The sequence below is a fragment of the Anser cygnoides genome, chromosome 4 (assembly GCF_040182565.1).
Source record: "Anser cygnoides isolate HZ-2024a breed goose chromosome 4, Taihu_goose_T2T_genome, whole genome shotgun sequence".
Lineage (NCBI taxonomy): Eukaryota > Metazoa > Chordata > Aves > Anseriformes > Anatidae > Anser > Anser cygnoides.
In genome coordinates, this window is record NC_089876.1 from 49,912,695 (window position 1) to 49,927,316 (window position 14,622).

Sequence of the window (14,622 nt, forward strand, 5' to 3'; positions counted from 1 at the left end):
AGGAGAATGAGAGGTAATGTTTCAATATTTTCCCCAAAGCAACCTGTTAAAAACAGGGCCTTTTATTGCTTTGGAAAAAAAAATATTTAATCCTCCTCAAAAAAATAAAGGTCAAATCAATTTGGTGACTGCATAAAATTTCATATACGAGAAGAAAAGCCACCACCCCTAGGTGCCATGAGTTTTGCTTACCTTAGCAGGATTTTCTCCATTTACTTCGACGTTTTCTAATATTTTAACGACACCCATTCCTCTGATCACTTGGCCGAACACCACATGTTTCCCGTCCAGGTGAGAAGTAGGCACCGTGGTAATGAAGAACTGGGAGCCGTTAGTGCCAGGTCCTGCATTTGCCATGCTCAGCAGCCCCGGTTTGTCGTGCTGCACATCAAATCGCAACCAACATAATCAAGATCTGTTATAACATCATATAAAGAACCCAGTGTCCTAGCAAGCAGAGCCACATGTGCGACTTGGCACTCTGAACATTTCCTGTCCGCTTCTTCTACAATCAATCCACTCTGCGATGGTCAGCTACTGAGTTGGGACAGATCACCTGAGAAATAGGTACGTTTTCACCTTTTTTTTTTTTCTTTTTAATTACAACTAACGCTAGACAGCACTGGTCTGTAAACAGAGAGCCAAGGAACAGTAAGCTCTGGCATTGCCTTACACATGCACGTGTTGTCTGTAAACATTCAGAAGAGAAGCCACAAAGTTAGAGCCAGAAGTCTGGTGGCTCTGATCTTCAGAACATTTACATGCAACTCCATTTTGCTTGGGACCAAGTCTCGGCAGCAGTCCCATGAAGTGAGTCATATTTATCAACAAAACTCCCGATAACTCAGGTGCATTTTCTTGCCATGAAATGGTTTTGAAAAACGTTTCAGATGAAGTATTTCTCCCATGATGTTTCTGCTTGTCATTTGGTAAGCTTACAAAACAAGTAAAAAAGTCTGGAAAAATCAGACTGAGAAATTCAAGGCTTGCAAAATTGGCATGGAAACAACGCTGCTTGGGGACTGAGTAAATTGGGTGTTTCACAATTGTACAGCCATTAGCTGGAGAAGTGACACCAAAAAAGTGGACTGGGAGTGACCTGACGTGATAAGCTGACCACTGGCAAAGTCTTGCCATTTATTCCAATTTACAGGTAACCATATAAACACCGACAGAACAAACGAGGACCTGCTGTACAGTATGGTAAAAGGCAGTTTTCTTCCCTTTCTGTCTGGAATACCCCTTTTATATAAAGGTAGAACTAAAACTTCTTCTAAAAATGATTTAAAAATATAGAAGACAAACATTTCTTCTTCAGAAGAAATGAAGAAAAAGAAGTCAGTCTTATGTCAAAAGACAGACCCCTGCAGCCATCAACCAAATTGGATTTTGATATCAAAGAGAAGCCTGAAGAATGGCAATGGGCATTTTGAAGTTAATGCCAATTCCCCAAGAAACAAGGAAAGGTACAGGACAGATCCTGACACAAGCAGTGTTCAAGAATTGTACCTGTTAATTGTACCTGTTTGAATGTGTAAGGCACATGCAGCTACAGTCTCCCTGGTATCACTAGACATTGATTTTGGGGACAAAGATGGCTTTGTAATTTCCTACTCTCACAGTGTAGCTCCTTCCTGCCATCCTGCAGCAGGGTGAACAAACTTGCTACACTATAAAATACATGAAATAGCTCATTTAAAAGATACATTTTTTAATGTATAGAATGGATCCATGAACAGTTGCATTGGTGCTATAATTAGTGTGCTCTGATACAGGAGTGGGAATAAATAATGGGGGGTAGGAGTTTCTGAAGTTAGCTCTGCCATCAAAGCCAACATCTCTTAAAACAACATCCTCAAATCCAGACCTGTACATACTCAAATCCCATTTGTCACTCTTTTACAATAGTATCCCTACCTCCTTCAATGGAACAGAAATACTGTTTCAAATTAATTTCTGATGGTGCAATTAAAAAAAAATGTAGACTATGGTTGCCCTTTCTTAATAAGGTGGATGCTTTCTTCTGTACTCAATAAAGACTCTAAGGACAAACTAGTAGGGGGATTTTTTGCTGCATTCATTCCACTGCTTAAAAATACATTAACAGTGGACTAAAGAGCACTAGTGCTGAACTTGAAGAAAACTAAAATTCACTGAAAATTCAAAAAACTGGATGCAATTACTATTTTTAATATATTACCTTATAATGAAAGTTTTCATCTTCAAATTTTTCACCATAAATACTTTCTCCACCAGTGCCATTTTGATTTGAGAAATCTCCACCCTGGACCATGAACTGCTTAATAACTGTAAAAGAAAATAATTACAAAATATAGCAGCAAGGCAGGAAAGGCACTGCAGACCAAACAATTCAGAGATGACGAGCAATCCCAGTCATCAGCACTGCGCCTAAATAAAATGCAAACCACATTTTAGTTATCCTCACCCACACATTCCTTTTCTATTCAGTGAACGTTATTTGAAATTTGATTCTTTACCTGAAAACCACTTCAACCTATTTACAACTCACATTAAATTAGTTTTGCTAATTTACTGATGAATTTATAATGCAAATTTATTGACAATGCACGGCAGACAATATCTAGAGATTAGGAGAATCAAAAAGTCAAAAACTTAGTTTCAGTCATTATTTCTTCAACAAATGCTCCACAATAACATTTACCATTATTTCAAATATTGATAATGAAGGATTTCACAGGACTTACTTCTATGGAAAGGGCATCCTTTATAATGGAGAGGTTTTCCAGTTGTGGGCCCTGTTCCTTTCTCTCCCGTACATAACGCACGGAAGTTTTCGGCAGTTTTAGGTACAATGTCAGCAAATAATTCAAAGACAATGCGTCCAACTGAAATGACAGAAAATGAGAAAATGTTAAGTCCTGGCCTTGGCACAGTGATTTATCGAGCATTACAGGGCAAAGGAAGTCAATGTTTCAGATTTTTTGATCAAAAAGTTTATGTCAAGCATGTAAACCAACCTTACTCCTCATTCCCTTAAGCTCCCATTTTACTAAAATGGAGTAATGCTGAACTTGCAGGCGAATAATGGCTCTGTACAGTTACAGGTGCTACTAAGCAGTCCTTACACCTAAAAACGTACAGGAAGCGAAACCTGGAAAGATCACACACCCTACAAGAGTGGACAGATGGATTTTGTGTCGCTCTGTCACCTTGTCACAAGCTGGCTCCTTACGGTGCTGTCCCCCCTTGGTGCCGCCATCAGAGAGGATGCTCCCCTCTTCTCCTCAGCCTAACAGCCTCACTCTCCCGGACGCTGAGTGTAACTATACTAACTCTAATTAACGCGGGAATGAAATCAGATGGCTGGAAGTCAGTACAAAGCAGACCACCTCATCCTCCTCATTCTTCCGAACAGCCGCACGGCGCTCTGGAGGCAGCACCGCGCCAACGTGGGCTCTGCCAACCCACGCCTCCAGGCACTGCCCCGCCGCCCTTCCCCGTCATTTTTTATCCCAGCTCCGCCCCCGTGCCCACACCTTCCAACACCCCCGGCGACACCGCCACCCGCGGCCGCCGCCAGCCCGGGGCGCCTGGGGCCCGGCGGGGAGCAAATGGCGGCCCCAGGGCCGTGCGGGGCCGCAGCTGCCCGTTGCGCCGTGTGGGGCGGCTCTGCCCGGCCGCGGGGCTCCGCGGGGCCGCGTCCCCCCCCTCCCTCTGACAGCGGCGGAGCTCCGCGCCCGGCGAAAGCAGGGCGAGAAGCGGCGCGCAGGGCCCGCGGGGGCCATGTTGCCGCCGTGCCCCCCCCGCTCCCTCCCCGTCCACATCGCCCCGGCCCACACCGCCCCGCAGGCCGAAGCCCCGGCCCCACCTCGCTCGTCCCCGATGTCCACATCGAAGAAGGCGCGGGGGTTGCGGGGGTTGCCGGGCCGGGCGCTGGGGGACGGGTGCGACATGCCGCCGCTGCCCGCGCCGCCTCCCTCCCTCCCTCCCTGCGCCCGCTCCGCCCACGGGAGGCGGTGCGGCCCCGGCCGGGAGGGCCCGAGGCGATGGGCCAAGGGAGAGGGCTCCGGCCCTGAGGGGACGTGCGGTCCCGGGGAGCTGGGGGAAGGAGGGGTTTGGGGTTTCCTCTTGGGTTTGGCGTTTTATGTGAGCATCGTGCGCTGACTGGCATCGTGAAGGCAACGTAGGTCTTCAGGCAAAAGCAGAAGGGGCAGGAGAGTGCCAGGCTCTGCCTCTTGCAATATTGCAGCCCCTTCTGGAAATGCTCCGAATCGAAACGAGCCTTTCTGTTCCCTGCACTTCTTTAAAATCCAACACAGCAACCTCTGTGTTCAATCTTTGATTCATTGTATCCTCCAAAGGCTTTCTCCCCTAATTCATGTCATCTCTATACATTTGGACTTGAGCTTCATCAAGCTGGTTTTCATTTCTCTCTCTCGGTATGTCCTCAATATCAGGCATGTCAGAGGGCAGCTGTAATTCCCAGATGGAAAGAAAATATAAAGTAGCATTGATATTAATAACCCTGCGGGCCATATACTGCATGGCAATCGCTTCCACAGCCCCTGTACAGATGTCAGACGGAGGAGGTGATCGGCTTGGAGTGCTGTTGCGTATCGCATCTGGGAACCCTTAACAGGAGGAAAAGTCATCTGCTACCATCTGGGAGCACTTAGTGAGGAATTAGTGGAACCACACTGAGGCATTTCTTTCTCTGAGCCAGGTTACACAGCTGTGTCAGGGATTTCACATGCTCCACAGTGTCAAAGGCCACCAGGGCTTTGAGTCATGTGCAAGTCACCAGGCATCTGGCCATGGCCACAGGCTGACATTTTTTTCGTCATTACACTTAGCACAGGTGTGGTGCAGGGAGGCAGGAGAAATGGTCTTCAGTTGGGCAGTACAGTCAAGCCATGCGAGGACGGTCTCAGAGATTTCTTCAGCAGGCATCACATCTCGCATGTGTCCTCCGCAAGAGCTGCTGGCAGCTTCCACTCTGGAAGAAGGAGTGATTCATTCTTCCAGCAGCAGACTTACGCAGTCCCTGCAGCTTTTTTTCTGGCCAAGTTGGAAGAGTTTAGGTTCCAGATTATTAATTAATGTTACAGTAGTTGCTCAGAAGTCCCAATGTGCAAGGTACTTCAGAGGTGCAAAGAAAGAGGCAATCCCTATCCCAAACAGCTTGCAATCTAACCAGGCAGGACAGGGAAAGATTAGGAGAAAATAAATACTATGCTAATTTTAAGATGTGAGCTGAATGAGAGAGAAATTAAGGAACTTTCTCTGTGTTGTTAGGGGAGACTGGAAAATATGTGAACTGAATGAATGCCTCCCAAGCACTGCAGTAGTGTAATTACTGTAAGAACCCATGTATAGTTATTGACAGGTTGAAAAAAAAAAAAAGCTATAGCATGACTTCTGTCAAGAATTTTCAGAGTGATTTTATGTTCAAATGAATATATTAAGTTACACACTAAATTGGTAGGTAAACCTCTTTCAAAGTCAGATTTGCTTTATAAAATCCTCTAAACTCTCTGTTTTCAGGCAGTAAAATAATTGACTGTGATCCTCTAATGCTTTGTGATCTTGTAATTTAAAAACATTTCCTCTTACCAAAGTATCTCCTCTATTTAGACACTTCTGATAGTTTGCTTAGTAAATATTTGTAAAGCATTACATTGTAAATAGGAGCTACAGCGGAACTGCTTGTTAAACTTTTTAATTCAGATATTTATTTGTCTGCACATACAGCTTCGGCTACCCAGTAAATTAGTTGGAGTATTATCATTAGATAAACTCATGTTGGGGGTGCTAAAACCTTGAAGCCATTGCCTTCAAGTACAAGTCTCCCCTTTCACTACTGAATAAGTTGTCCTTGCTAGGAGGGTATGATGCTCCAGCCGAATACAGAGCAGTCAGAGCAGGGCTTCTTTCTGTGCAGCTCCCACATATCCAGCCAGTTATAAGATCTTGGTTTTCACCTCTTCCCTTCCTGGCTAAAGAAACTATCACTGATAAATGCATGTAAATGCATGTGTCATCCTAATATTTGTACTCTGAGGAAAGACACAATAAGCAAGTAAATTTTATCACTCTAGCCTGTCAGATACCATTCCACAGAATAAAATGTAAAATAAAGATTATTTATAATTGTTGCTGATTGTGTAGGTTGGACAAATATATACACATTCACAGTAGGATTTTTGCTTATTATTTATTTTTTTATCTCTTTTCACCTCCATATTGTATTCGAGAATAGAAGCTTTAAAATTTTCATTCCGCCAGAAGATGAATGCTTTGTCTCGGTGCAGAGCTGCTCTGTCGAGGGATATTAAATGCCATTTTGGATTGTGTAAGAGTAATGGTATGTTTGTGGGTTTTTCACAGAATTGAGTTGTAACTTCAAAATACGGCCCAGTGGAGTACTGATGGGATCCAACTGACAAGAGACTGCAGCACACACATCATCGCCTTTTCGGAACAGCCATCAGGAAGCCTCCAGTGAGGCAATTTTTGATAGCAGTTTGGGTAAGGATGTTTTTGCTGCTGGCTGTAAAACATAGCAGGCGCTCAGCCTTTCCCTTGCCATGTGACACACACACACTGTGCATCATGTGCTGTTCCCATGTGACCTGACACACCAAGCCCACCACCTTTGTCAGAGAGACAGCAGGCAGGTTAGAGAGAAATAAATCTGGTTCCTCGTCATCCCCATCTGCACCAAATCTTTTTCTGCATAAAGCTGAATAAAGAGGTCCCGGATTAAGCCCATACTGAGCAGTTATTGACGCTGAGCTGATTCCTCTAAGCTGAATTGAAATGCAATGTTAAACAAAGGAAGAACCATATGTTCTTGTCTCGCTATGTTTGAAGAAGAAAATTGTCTACAGCGCTGACATAATATACCAGAAATTGAAAGAAAAGTTGGGCATGTAGCCATCACTAACTTTGAGATACGCTGATCCCTAAAGAAATGGCTTAGATAAGAACCAAGCAAAGCCAAGAAGACTTTTTGGTCTGTGTATTCTGTCTGTGCTTTGAGCATGTTTTAGAGGCAAATAGCCAGAGTAATGCTTGGGAGCTCAGGGTGTGAGGAAGCAGGGCAGAGCTCAGGGAGCTGGGGGTCAGCCTCTTTTCACATAACTAGTGATAGGGCTAGAGGGAATGGCCTCAAGGTACGCAAGGGGAGGTTCAGGTTGGAAATGAGGAGACATTTCTCCTCAGAAAGAGCAGTCAGGCAGGGTTGCCCAGGGAGGTGGTGGAGTCACCGTCCCTGGCGGTGTTCAAGGAAAGGCTGGACCTGGTGCTTAGGGACATGGCTTAGTGGGTGACATTGGTGGTAGGGGGATGGTTGGACCAGATGATCTTGGAGGTCTTTTCCAACCCTAATGATTCTGTGATTCTAAGCCACGACTGGGAAGAAGGAGAGGCCCAGACTGTTAGCTGGCCTCTGCAGGTGGTGCCACCGTATTGGGGTGGGATGCTGCTCCTGTAGCTGAACTCTGGGTCCTCACTTCCCATACAAATACACGGCCTGCATATTACCGTAGGTACATGTAAGTGTATGATGCTACTTACTGTAGTTATCACTAAAAGGCATTAAAATATCCTATTTTGATGGTTGTTCTTTATGATATAGAAAGCCTTTTTGGTCTGCATTTCATACGGGTAGGATGGAGTCCAAGATGAACCACATCAGCACAGATTTAAAGACAAGAGCACCTGCAGTCCCACAATGGATTTTGCCACTGAAAATCTGGAATGTGAGGATTTCCTGATGAGCTTCAGATTGAGTCCCAGGTAGGAGGCTGAGAAATATACTGACTCTGACAATTGTGTTGTACAGAGGAACCAAACCATGTTCTACACAAGTCTTTGAGCATAGAATCAACATCCATAGTTACGTACATCTTCAGGCTCTTCTGGAAGAAAAAGTAGTGTACCTTCACTTTTGGATACTTCACAGGATACATAAGGTACAGCAGTGATTTCAAAAGACTATTACCTTTATGCAATCCAATTCTTACCATATTACTCAATATTTATACTGTGGTGATTAAAAGAAGAAATCCCTGATCTGACCTTTCTCTCTATTTTCAACACTAAAGGCTGTTAAAAATCAGAAGTTTCATTACATACATTAATACTTGCCAGTAACTTTGAAACAATTCCCATAAAACATTCCCATTAAACTGTCTTTAATTTTTTCACTGACTCCATCTTCTATGTAAAAAGACAGCAAAACTGCTTATCTATATTAAGGCAGCATTTTTGTGGCATTCTTCAGGGGCTGGGAAAAGTTGCTGCAGCAACAGCACATGTTATGTAACGCTTCATTCAACGAAGGATGATTAAGCTGGTTTGCAGGGGGCTGCAGTCCCAAGCTCTCTGTTGCTGTCAGTTTCTATCCCTGCCTGAAAAATGCAATATATTTTAGTATAGGTTTTTAAAGTTCTCTGTAGAGAGTTATTTGGATTTAGACTAAATAGTAATAACAATATGTAGAGATGATAATTCTAGATGTTTATTGATGCCATATTTTTCTCAGCATGTTTGAAGTAGCAATAAAAACCTTTTTTTCTTTTTTTTTCTTTTTTTTTTACAGAGTCCAAAATGTGGCCGATGCTTTACAAAGCACAGCAAGACTTAATCTACATTCACGCAACTTCATGCAGCACACATCACTACACGAAGCAGTAAGTAATTACCAAGCATCCTGGATTAGCAAACTGTTTGTAAACTCTTGAGAGCTTACATGTTCTGGCTTCTGGCTTCTTTTTGTGGTTCCTCCAAAGCCTAGTTCTGACAACAAAGATTTAGGAGCGTTTTGGATTTGTCCGTTCAGTACTGAGAGGGATGGAAAGGAAACAGCTGTAAGGGAACTCGAAGTTTCATCTGGGTCTGAGTGATGGGGAGGGTAACCGTGACGTAGGAGACTTGGGTTTTAAGCCAGCTTGTCCTGGCTATAAAACCGAGTTTCTACATTTTCAGGAGAGAATCTTCAGAGAGATTTATGGTCTGTGAAACATAGAAACACCCAAACATTCAGCTCTTCCAAGATTTGAATGTTCCTTTTATGTATTGACAGCTTTCTAACACAGTCTCATATTTTTCTACCTTTAAGAATCCATCTCCTTTTCTGCCCTAAGTTTCAACAGCTACATTGTCTTTCTCTGTTCTTAAAGAGTCTGACCCTTAGTAGGTACTGTAAACAAGGTTTTGATTCTCACATGCCCCCTTTTTTATTTCATATATTCCTATGAGAGTGAAGGCTGTCTTGCTGTAAATGGTCTTTGCTTGACAGATGGTATGGCATTTTTCTTTACATCTGCTCGTATTCACTCATGGGATAGTGAAAAATCACCGCATTTGCTTTGCCAGGTGTTCTTTGCAGCCAAACTCTGTCTGGGATGGGATACTGCATACATACTGTGAAAGTTATTTCGTAGTCCCTTGCTGATTATGCTGTGTTTTCGCCATGATTTTTCAACAATAAACTGAAAAACTAGTGTTCTAGAAGGAAGCAGTGTCTTAATGTTTTGTTACCGATTTCAGACCATAGTGACCGTCAAACACGTTAACAGAAAATACTGGGAACTGATGTAGCACCAAGCATCAGCCAGCGTGTAGGGTGCATTTACATTACCATTTTTGCCCAGGTCACAGGAGCATTTTTGAAGCGAGTCTCCCAGTTGTGCTCACTGACGTTGTCTTGCTTCACATTTTGGAGTAGCATCTGAGAGTACAAAGTGGATTATTTTCAGACGAAACTAAACCAGATGTTTTTTTGCAGAAACACATTCAGCATGCTCCAGCCACTGGCAGTCATTCTGCCCGCAGGAACAGATGACAACCAGTCCAAAATAAAACCCTGTAAAATGTTCACGATGCAGACCTCAGGCTCTGCCCCTACTGCTCAACACTGCTTGCTAACACAGACGTAGCCCTAGGGTGGCAGCCATGATATTTGCAACTTTTAGGTTTCTCAAGACTGTTCTATGAGATGTGCAGCTCAGTGATTATTTCTGGAGCTGGATGCCTACTTTCTCATTTACTGTGCTTACTCGGTCAACCAGGGTGTCTTTCGTCATGTCCAGGTGCACCCCAATGCTCACTTCCCTTTCAAGGTGCTGTCAGTGCTGTGCCCTCATTTTTCCAGCTCTCAGCTGTCATCTGCATCAGGATCTGGTGCTGTTGGTGGAAATGGATGATCAAGAGCAGTGAGAACATCTGAGCTGACCGGTTTATATCTGGTATTTGGTGTCACAGGTGAAGTGGTTGAGAGCCTCAAGAAGGTGATCCTTTCTGAGAACAGACCTTCAACTGAGGGCCCCCGAGCATTTACAAGATTAGATCCTGTGCTACAGAAGGAGGAGCCAATGGGGCCGGTAGGCAGTCATCTCTTGGTTTTCATTTGAAAGAGAAATCAGCATCTCCAGCTGCTGAAAAGCTGTCTCCAAAGCACCAGCATGGCGTTCACTTCTGCTGCTGCTAACAGATGTTGGGTTTGCGGCCAGCAGTTGTGATGCTCCTGCCCTGCATCTCGCCATTCTCCACGGCTTGCCCCCTAGTTTCCCGAATAGCAGCGGGCTGCTGGCGTGACCCCGCTTTATTTGCCACTGCCCGGCCGGCCCTGCTGCCAGCTCGGGCTGGGGCAGGGTGCTGAGGGCCCGCATTCATGCCGGCGTCATCGTCACAAAAAGGCATGCACACGCATATTGCCACGGGTATAGGAAATACAAAATATTTAGATATTATTTATGTATTTGTATTTATATTATACACATGTATTTATATTATACATATGTGTTTTATTTATATATTATAAACATATATATTTATTTTTATATATTTATATATTTAGAGGAGTAAGGAATTAAAGGGAAGAGGAGCATACATCCATAAAAGTGGCATCTACCTCTTTTTTACCACCTATTTTCTTAAATCCCTCTCAGTTTATTAAAAGGTGGCGCGTTTTAATATTCGCTGCACATTTTTAATGCCCCTTCACAGCTGGTACGCATCGGTGCGTTTCTGCAGGTATGCGCACGCAAGCATGTAGTAACACGTTTATACATGCGTTCAGAAATGTGTATGATATATAGGAACGTATTTAAACATAGCTGTATGAACATTTAAATTAATATTTTATTGAGAATATTTTTGCATTTATTATTTATATTTTATAACCGTCTTCACATTTATATTTTAAAATCGTTTTAATACTTATATTCTAAATTCCTTTTATACCTATCATGAACAACACACGCACGTTTTACATAAAACAACACATTTTTATACGAAAACGTGCGGGACGCGGGACCCGGGAGCCCCCCCCCCCCGCGCCCCTCCGCAGGCCGCTGCGTGAGGCGCGTGAAGGGGCCGCCCCGGCGGGAGCAGGCCTCGCGCGCGCCCCTTTAAGGCTGGCTCCCGGCGCCCTCCCCACGTGCTGGGGGCGGGCCCGGCGGCGCGGCGCAGCCAGTGCGAACCGCCCGAGGGGCGCGGCCGCGTCCGTGTCCGCGTCCCCGTCGCGCGGCTCCTCGCGCCGCGGCCGTTCCGCTCGGCGGGCGGGGCGGGGTGGGCAGGGCGGCGGTCAGGTGACGGGCGGCTGCCGGCAGCGGGGCGGCCGGGCACGGCGGCGGCCCCTGCCTCGCCTCGCCTCGCCTCCTGCGGGCGGCTCCTGCGCGGCGGGGAGATGCGGCGGCGCCCGCCGCCCGCCGCCAAGTGAGGCGCGGCGGCGGCAGCATGGCCCCCACCCTGCTCCAGAAGCTCTTCCACAAGCGGGGCGGCGGCGGCGGCGCGGCGGCCCCCGGCGGGCGGGAGGGGCCCGCCTTCAGGTGAGGGGCGGCGGGGGGGAGCCGCCATCTTAGGCGGGGGCTTCGCACGCAGCCCCCGGGGAGCTCCCGGCCTGACGGGGGTTCCGGGGGGCTCCTCCGGGGCTGCCTGCGGGGTGCGTGGGGGGAAATGCAGCGGCAGCGAGGGCTGGCAGCCCGGTCCTGGGGAGGTGGCGGGGCTCGGAGTCCCGTCAGGGAACGGGGCCGGAGGGTTTGGGGCGGCTGCGGCGTGTGGACGCTGTGCCTGCCGCTTACCTGCTGTGGCACTCACCGCGTAATTATATCTCTCCTTTTTAATTTAGAAGAAAACGTGTTTTCCGCATCTAACCCGAGTGGTGGTCTCCAAGCAACTGTTACTTTGCTTTGTGCTTAAAACCTTAGCAAGTGCTTTCTGTCAGGGTCCAAGGCTGCTAATTGCAGTTGTAAAGGTCTAGGATCCATCAGGGATATCCGTGGAGGCAGGTTCCATGCACAGCATGTCCCCCATTGCAATCAGTCCTTGCTCAGTCTGGAGCATTTTGTGAGGTTAGGCCCTATATTCGTTTTTGCCTTCCTTAGGTTAGGTATTCCACACTCCATCATCAGTTTCAGCAATGTTTAAATGATACAGTTCTTGAAACAAAAACTGGCATAATTAAAACATCACTCCAGGTACCCATCATTCTTTTAACTCCCTATTCCTCTCTTCCTGTCCTTTCTGATTAGTTTTTGGCATATTAACTGTTAATAAATGTATTTGAAGGGTTTTGCTTTTTGGGTTTTCTTACATGTTAATATTGCATTAAATTTCTTCCTTATAGCTTCTAAATGTGCTGCAATACTCTTTCTTTATTCCAGTTATCTCTTTGTTGCCCTGCAGGAGCATATTCATGGGGTCTTAGAAGTCGTACTGCAACATTTTCAGTAGACTTTCTGTTGAGCAAAAAGAACATCTGTCTGAATGGACATACAGGATTGAACACAAGTAAAATGCCCAAATCCTTTGGGAACTTATGTATTAAGTGTAGGTAGCTGGTCACAGTTAAGAGTGGCACATCTGCTTTCTGCTCTAATGGCACACCTATATTTTCAAGGATTTCAGCAGTTTTTACTCCTTCTTTGTGTTTTGGTTTGAGGGGTGCCTCCTAATTCAGTATGCATATAGCTCTCTTAAACAGTTGCATGGGACTAACAGTGGTCTGTATCCCCAGATGTCAAATTGCTGCAGAACTCTTCAAAGCCCGAGTGTCTTCATGTACCCTCCTCACCCAAAGCAGTAGCCCTATCACTGGAAGAGTCTCTAGTAGAAAATGTCTCCCCAGGCTTGTTTGGTCTGACAATTTTTCTTTCAAATGTGTCATTAGGAAGCTTTGCCTTTTGTAACATTCCCAGGAGCGCCAGGAGAAGCTCAGTGGTAAAGGGCCGTGGACCATACTCAAGACTTGCCTGTAATGAGCACTGTTTGTGCTTGTTCCGTTGCCCCTCTCCCCTTTAACTGGATAGAACTTGACCACGCATCAGAGCTGGTTCCTCTCTTTGGCTCTGAAGAGAAAAGCAAGCTGCAAGCTCCACGCTGCTTACCAGGATGAGCTGGCACAGGGGAGAAGAGACACGGTGCTGAGCTGAACGTCAAGCCACAAGAAATGGTTTTCTTGGCTACAAGAGCATTAACATTTTAATTTGGATCAGGAGCATTCCTTTAAGGAAAACCTCTCAGTTGTCTCCACTTAGTGCGCTTTGGTAGCCAAGTGGCTTCGGTGCGCAAACTGGATTCCTGGTGGATTGAATGAAATTAGAAAGTGTGCTCCTACCACAGGGCGTTCAGTCCCTGGGACCAGGCTAGAGGTGGTCAAACATAAAACCCCACAACATGCATCGTGTGGGTGTCAGGTCCTTAGTGCCAATTATTTCATTTCACTCTGTGGATCCGGTCCTGTTGGGCTGCACGGCATGCTAATGGCAGCACAGCCCTTACCTGCTGGGTGAGAAGAAGGTAAACACGAGGTGTAGGTTTTAATCTAGTGCCATTAGGGCAGTAGGACTTTCTGCTGGCCTGCGCCTCCCTTCAAAATGATGGGAGTACAAGGTAGTGAAAGGGCAGTATTAAGAGCTGCGGAATGTCTTATTTCTTTTTAAAACGAGAAATTAGAAACCGGCTGGGGAGCAGATGGGTGCTTGTGACATGATATTACATTCGTGCTAAGCAGTTTTGTACACACATCTTCAGCTTCTGGTTTTTATTACTACTGCTTTTTGCTTCCCCTAACTAAAAATACCTGCATGTGCATATATATACGTACATATGCAAATATACATATAAAATATATCTGTGCCTTCTAACAGAGAAGTTTGAGTTTAGCTTCCAACACTCTGAGGAAACCCTAATTACTTTGTGTGAGAAATGGGAATTGGTGTGGCTGAATTCTCTTAAAATATTTCTTATTTGCTTATCAAATGTTGCTTCCCTTGCAAGATTGATTTAGAGTAGTTTGTACAAATTTTGGAGTGCTACCAGGGTCATGTGCTTGGCAGGATGGCAGCTATTACTGCAAAAACAAAGCATCCTCCTCCCGTAGAATTTGAAATTTAATAAGCACGCGGTTTATCTCAAGGCTAGAATGTCTCAAGGGTTAGGCATATATTTGAGTAAGGTACTGGGGGCTGACTTTAAGGAAATTAACTATTGCAGATAGCCTGTGCTTAAGTTTACAGCAGTTTGACTGTAGTTGTTCTTGCCTGATTGTGGAATGAGATTTCACATCAGAGTTTTGCTGTACTTGATGCGGAAGATTGAAGTCATCCTTAAGTAGAGGGCGAAGGTTTCTTG

General features: G+C 45.4%; 2 protein-coding genes and 1 long non-coding RNA gene across 3 annotated transcripts in view; 2 read left to right on the forward strand and 1 right to left on the reverse strand.

Annotated features, from left to right (window-relative positions):
• The window catches only part of PPID (peptidylprolyl isomerase D), a 12,284-nt gene extending 8,276 nt beyond the window's left edge, over positions 1-4,008 (reverse strand). The window contains exons 1-4 of the mRNA XM_048076145.2: positions 3,851-4,008; positions 2,727-2,867; positions 2,201-2,307; positions 193-381 (exon numbers count right to left, since the gene is read on the reverse strand). Coding sequence (XP_047932102.2) covers positions 193-381; positions 2,201-2,307; positions 2,727-2,867; positions 3,851-3,935 — 522 coding nt within the window. The 5' untranslated portion in view covers positions 3,936-4,008. The remainder of the gene's footprint in view (positions 1-192; positions 382-2,200; positions 2,308-2,726; positions 2,868-3,850) is intronic.
• A 2,103-nt stretch (positions 4,009-6,111) lies between these two features.
• LOC125184303 (uncharacterized) lies at positions 6,112-9,227 on the forward strand. Its single transcript, XR_007168094.2, has 3 exons — positions 6,112-6,510; positions 7,622-7,782; positions 8,588-9,227. It is a non-coding gene; the product is annotated as an uncharacterized lncRNA (long non-coding RNA).
• Positions 9,228-11,507: 2,280 nt separating this feature from the next.
• The window catches only part of FNIP2 (folliculin interacting protein 2), a 48,713-nt gene continuing 45,598 nt past the window's right edge, over positions 11,508-14,622 (forward strand). Inside the window, exon 1 of the mRNA XM_048076142.2 lies at positions 11,508-11,819. Within this exon, the coding sequence (XP_047932099.1) occupies positions 11,728-11,819 (92 nt within the window). The 5' untranslated portion in view covers positions 11,508-11,727. The remainder of the gene's footprint in view (positions 11,820-14,622) is intronic.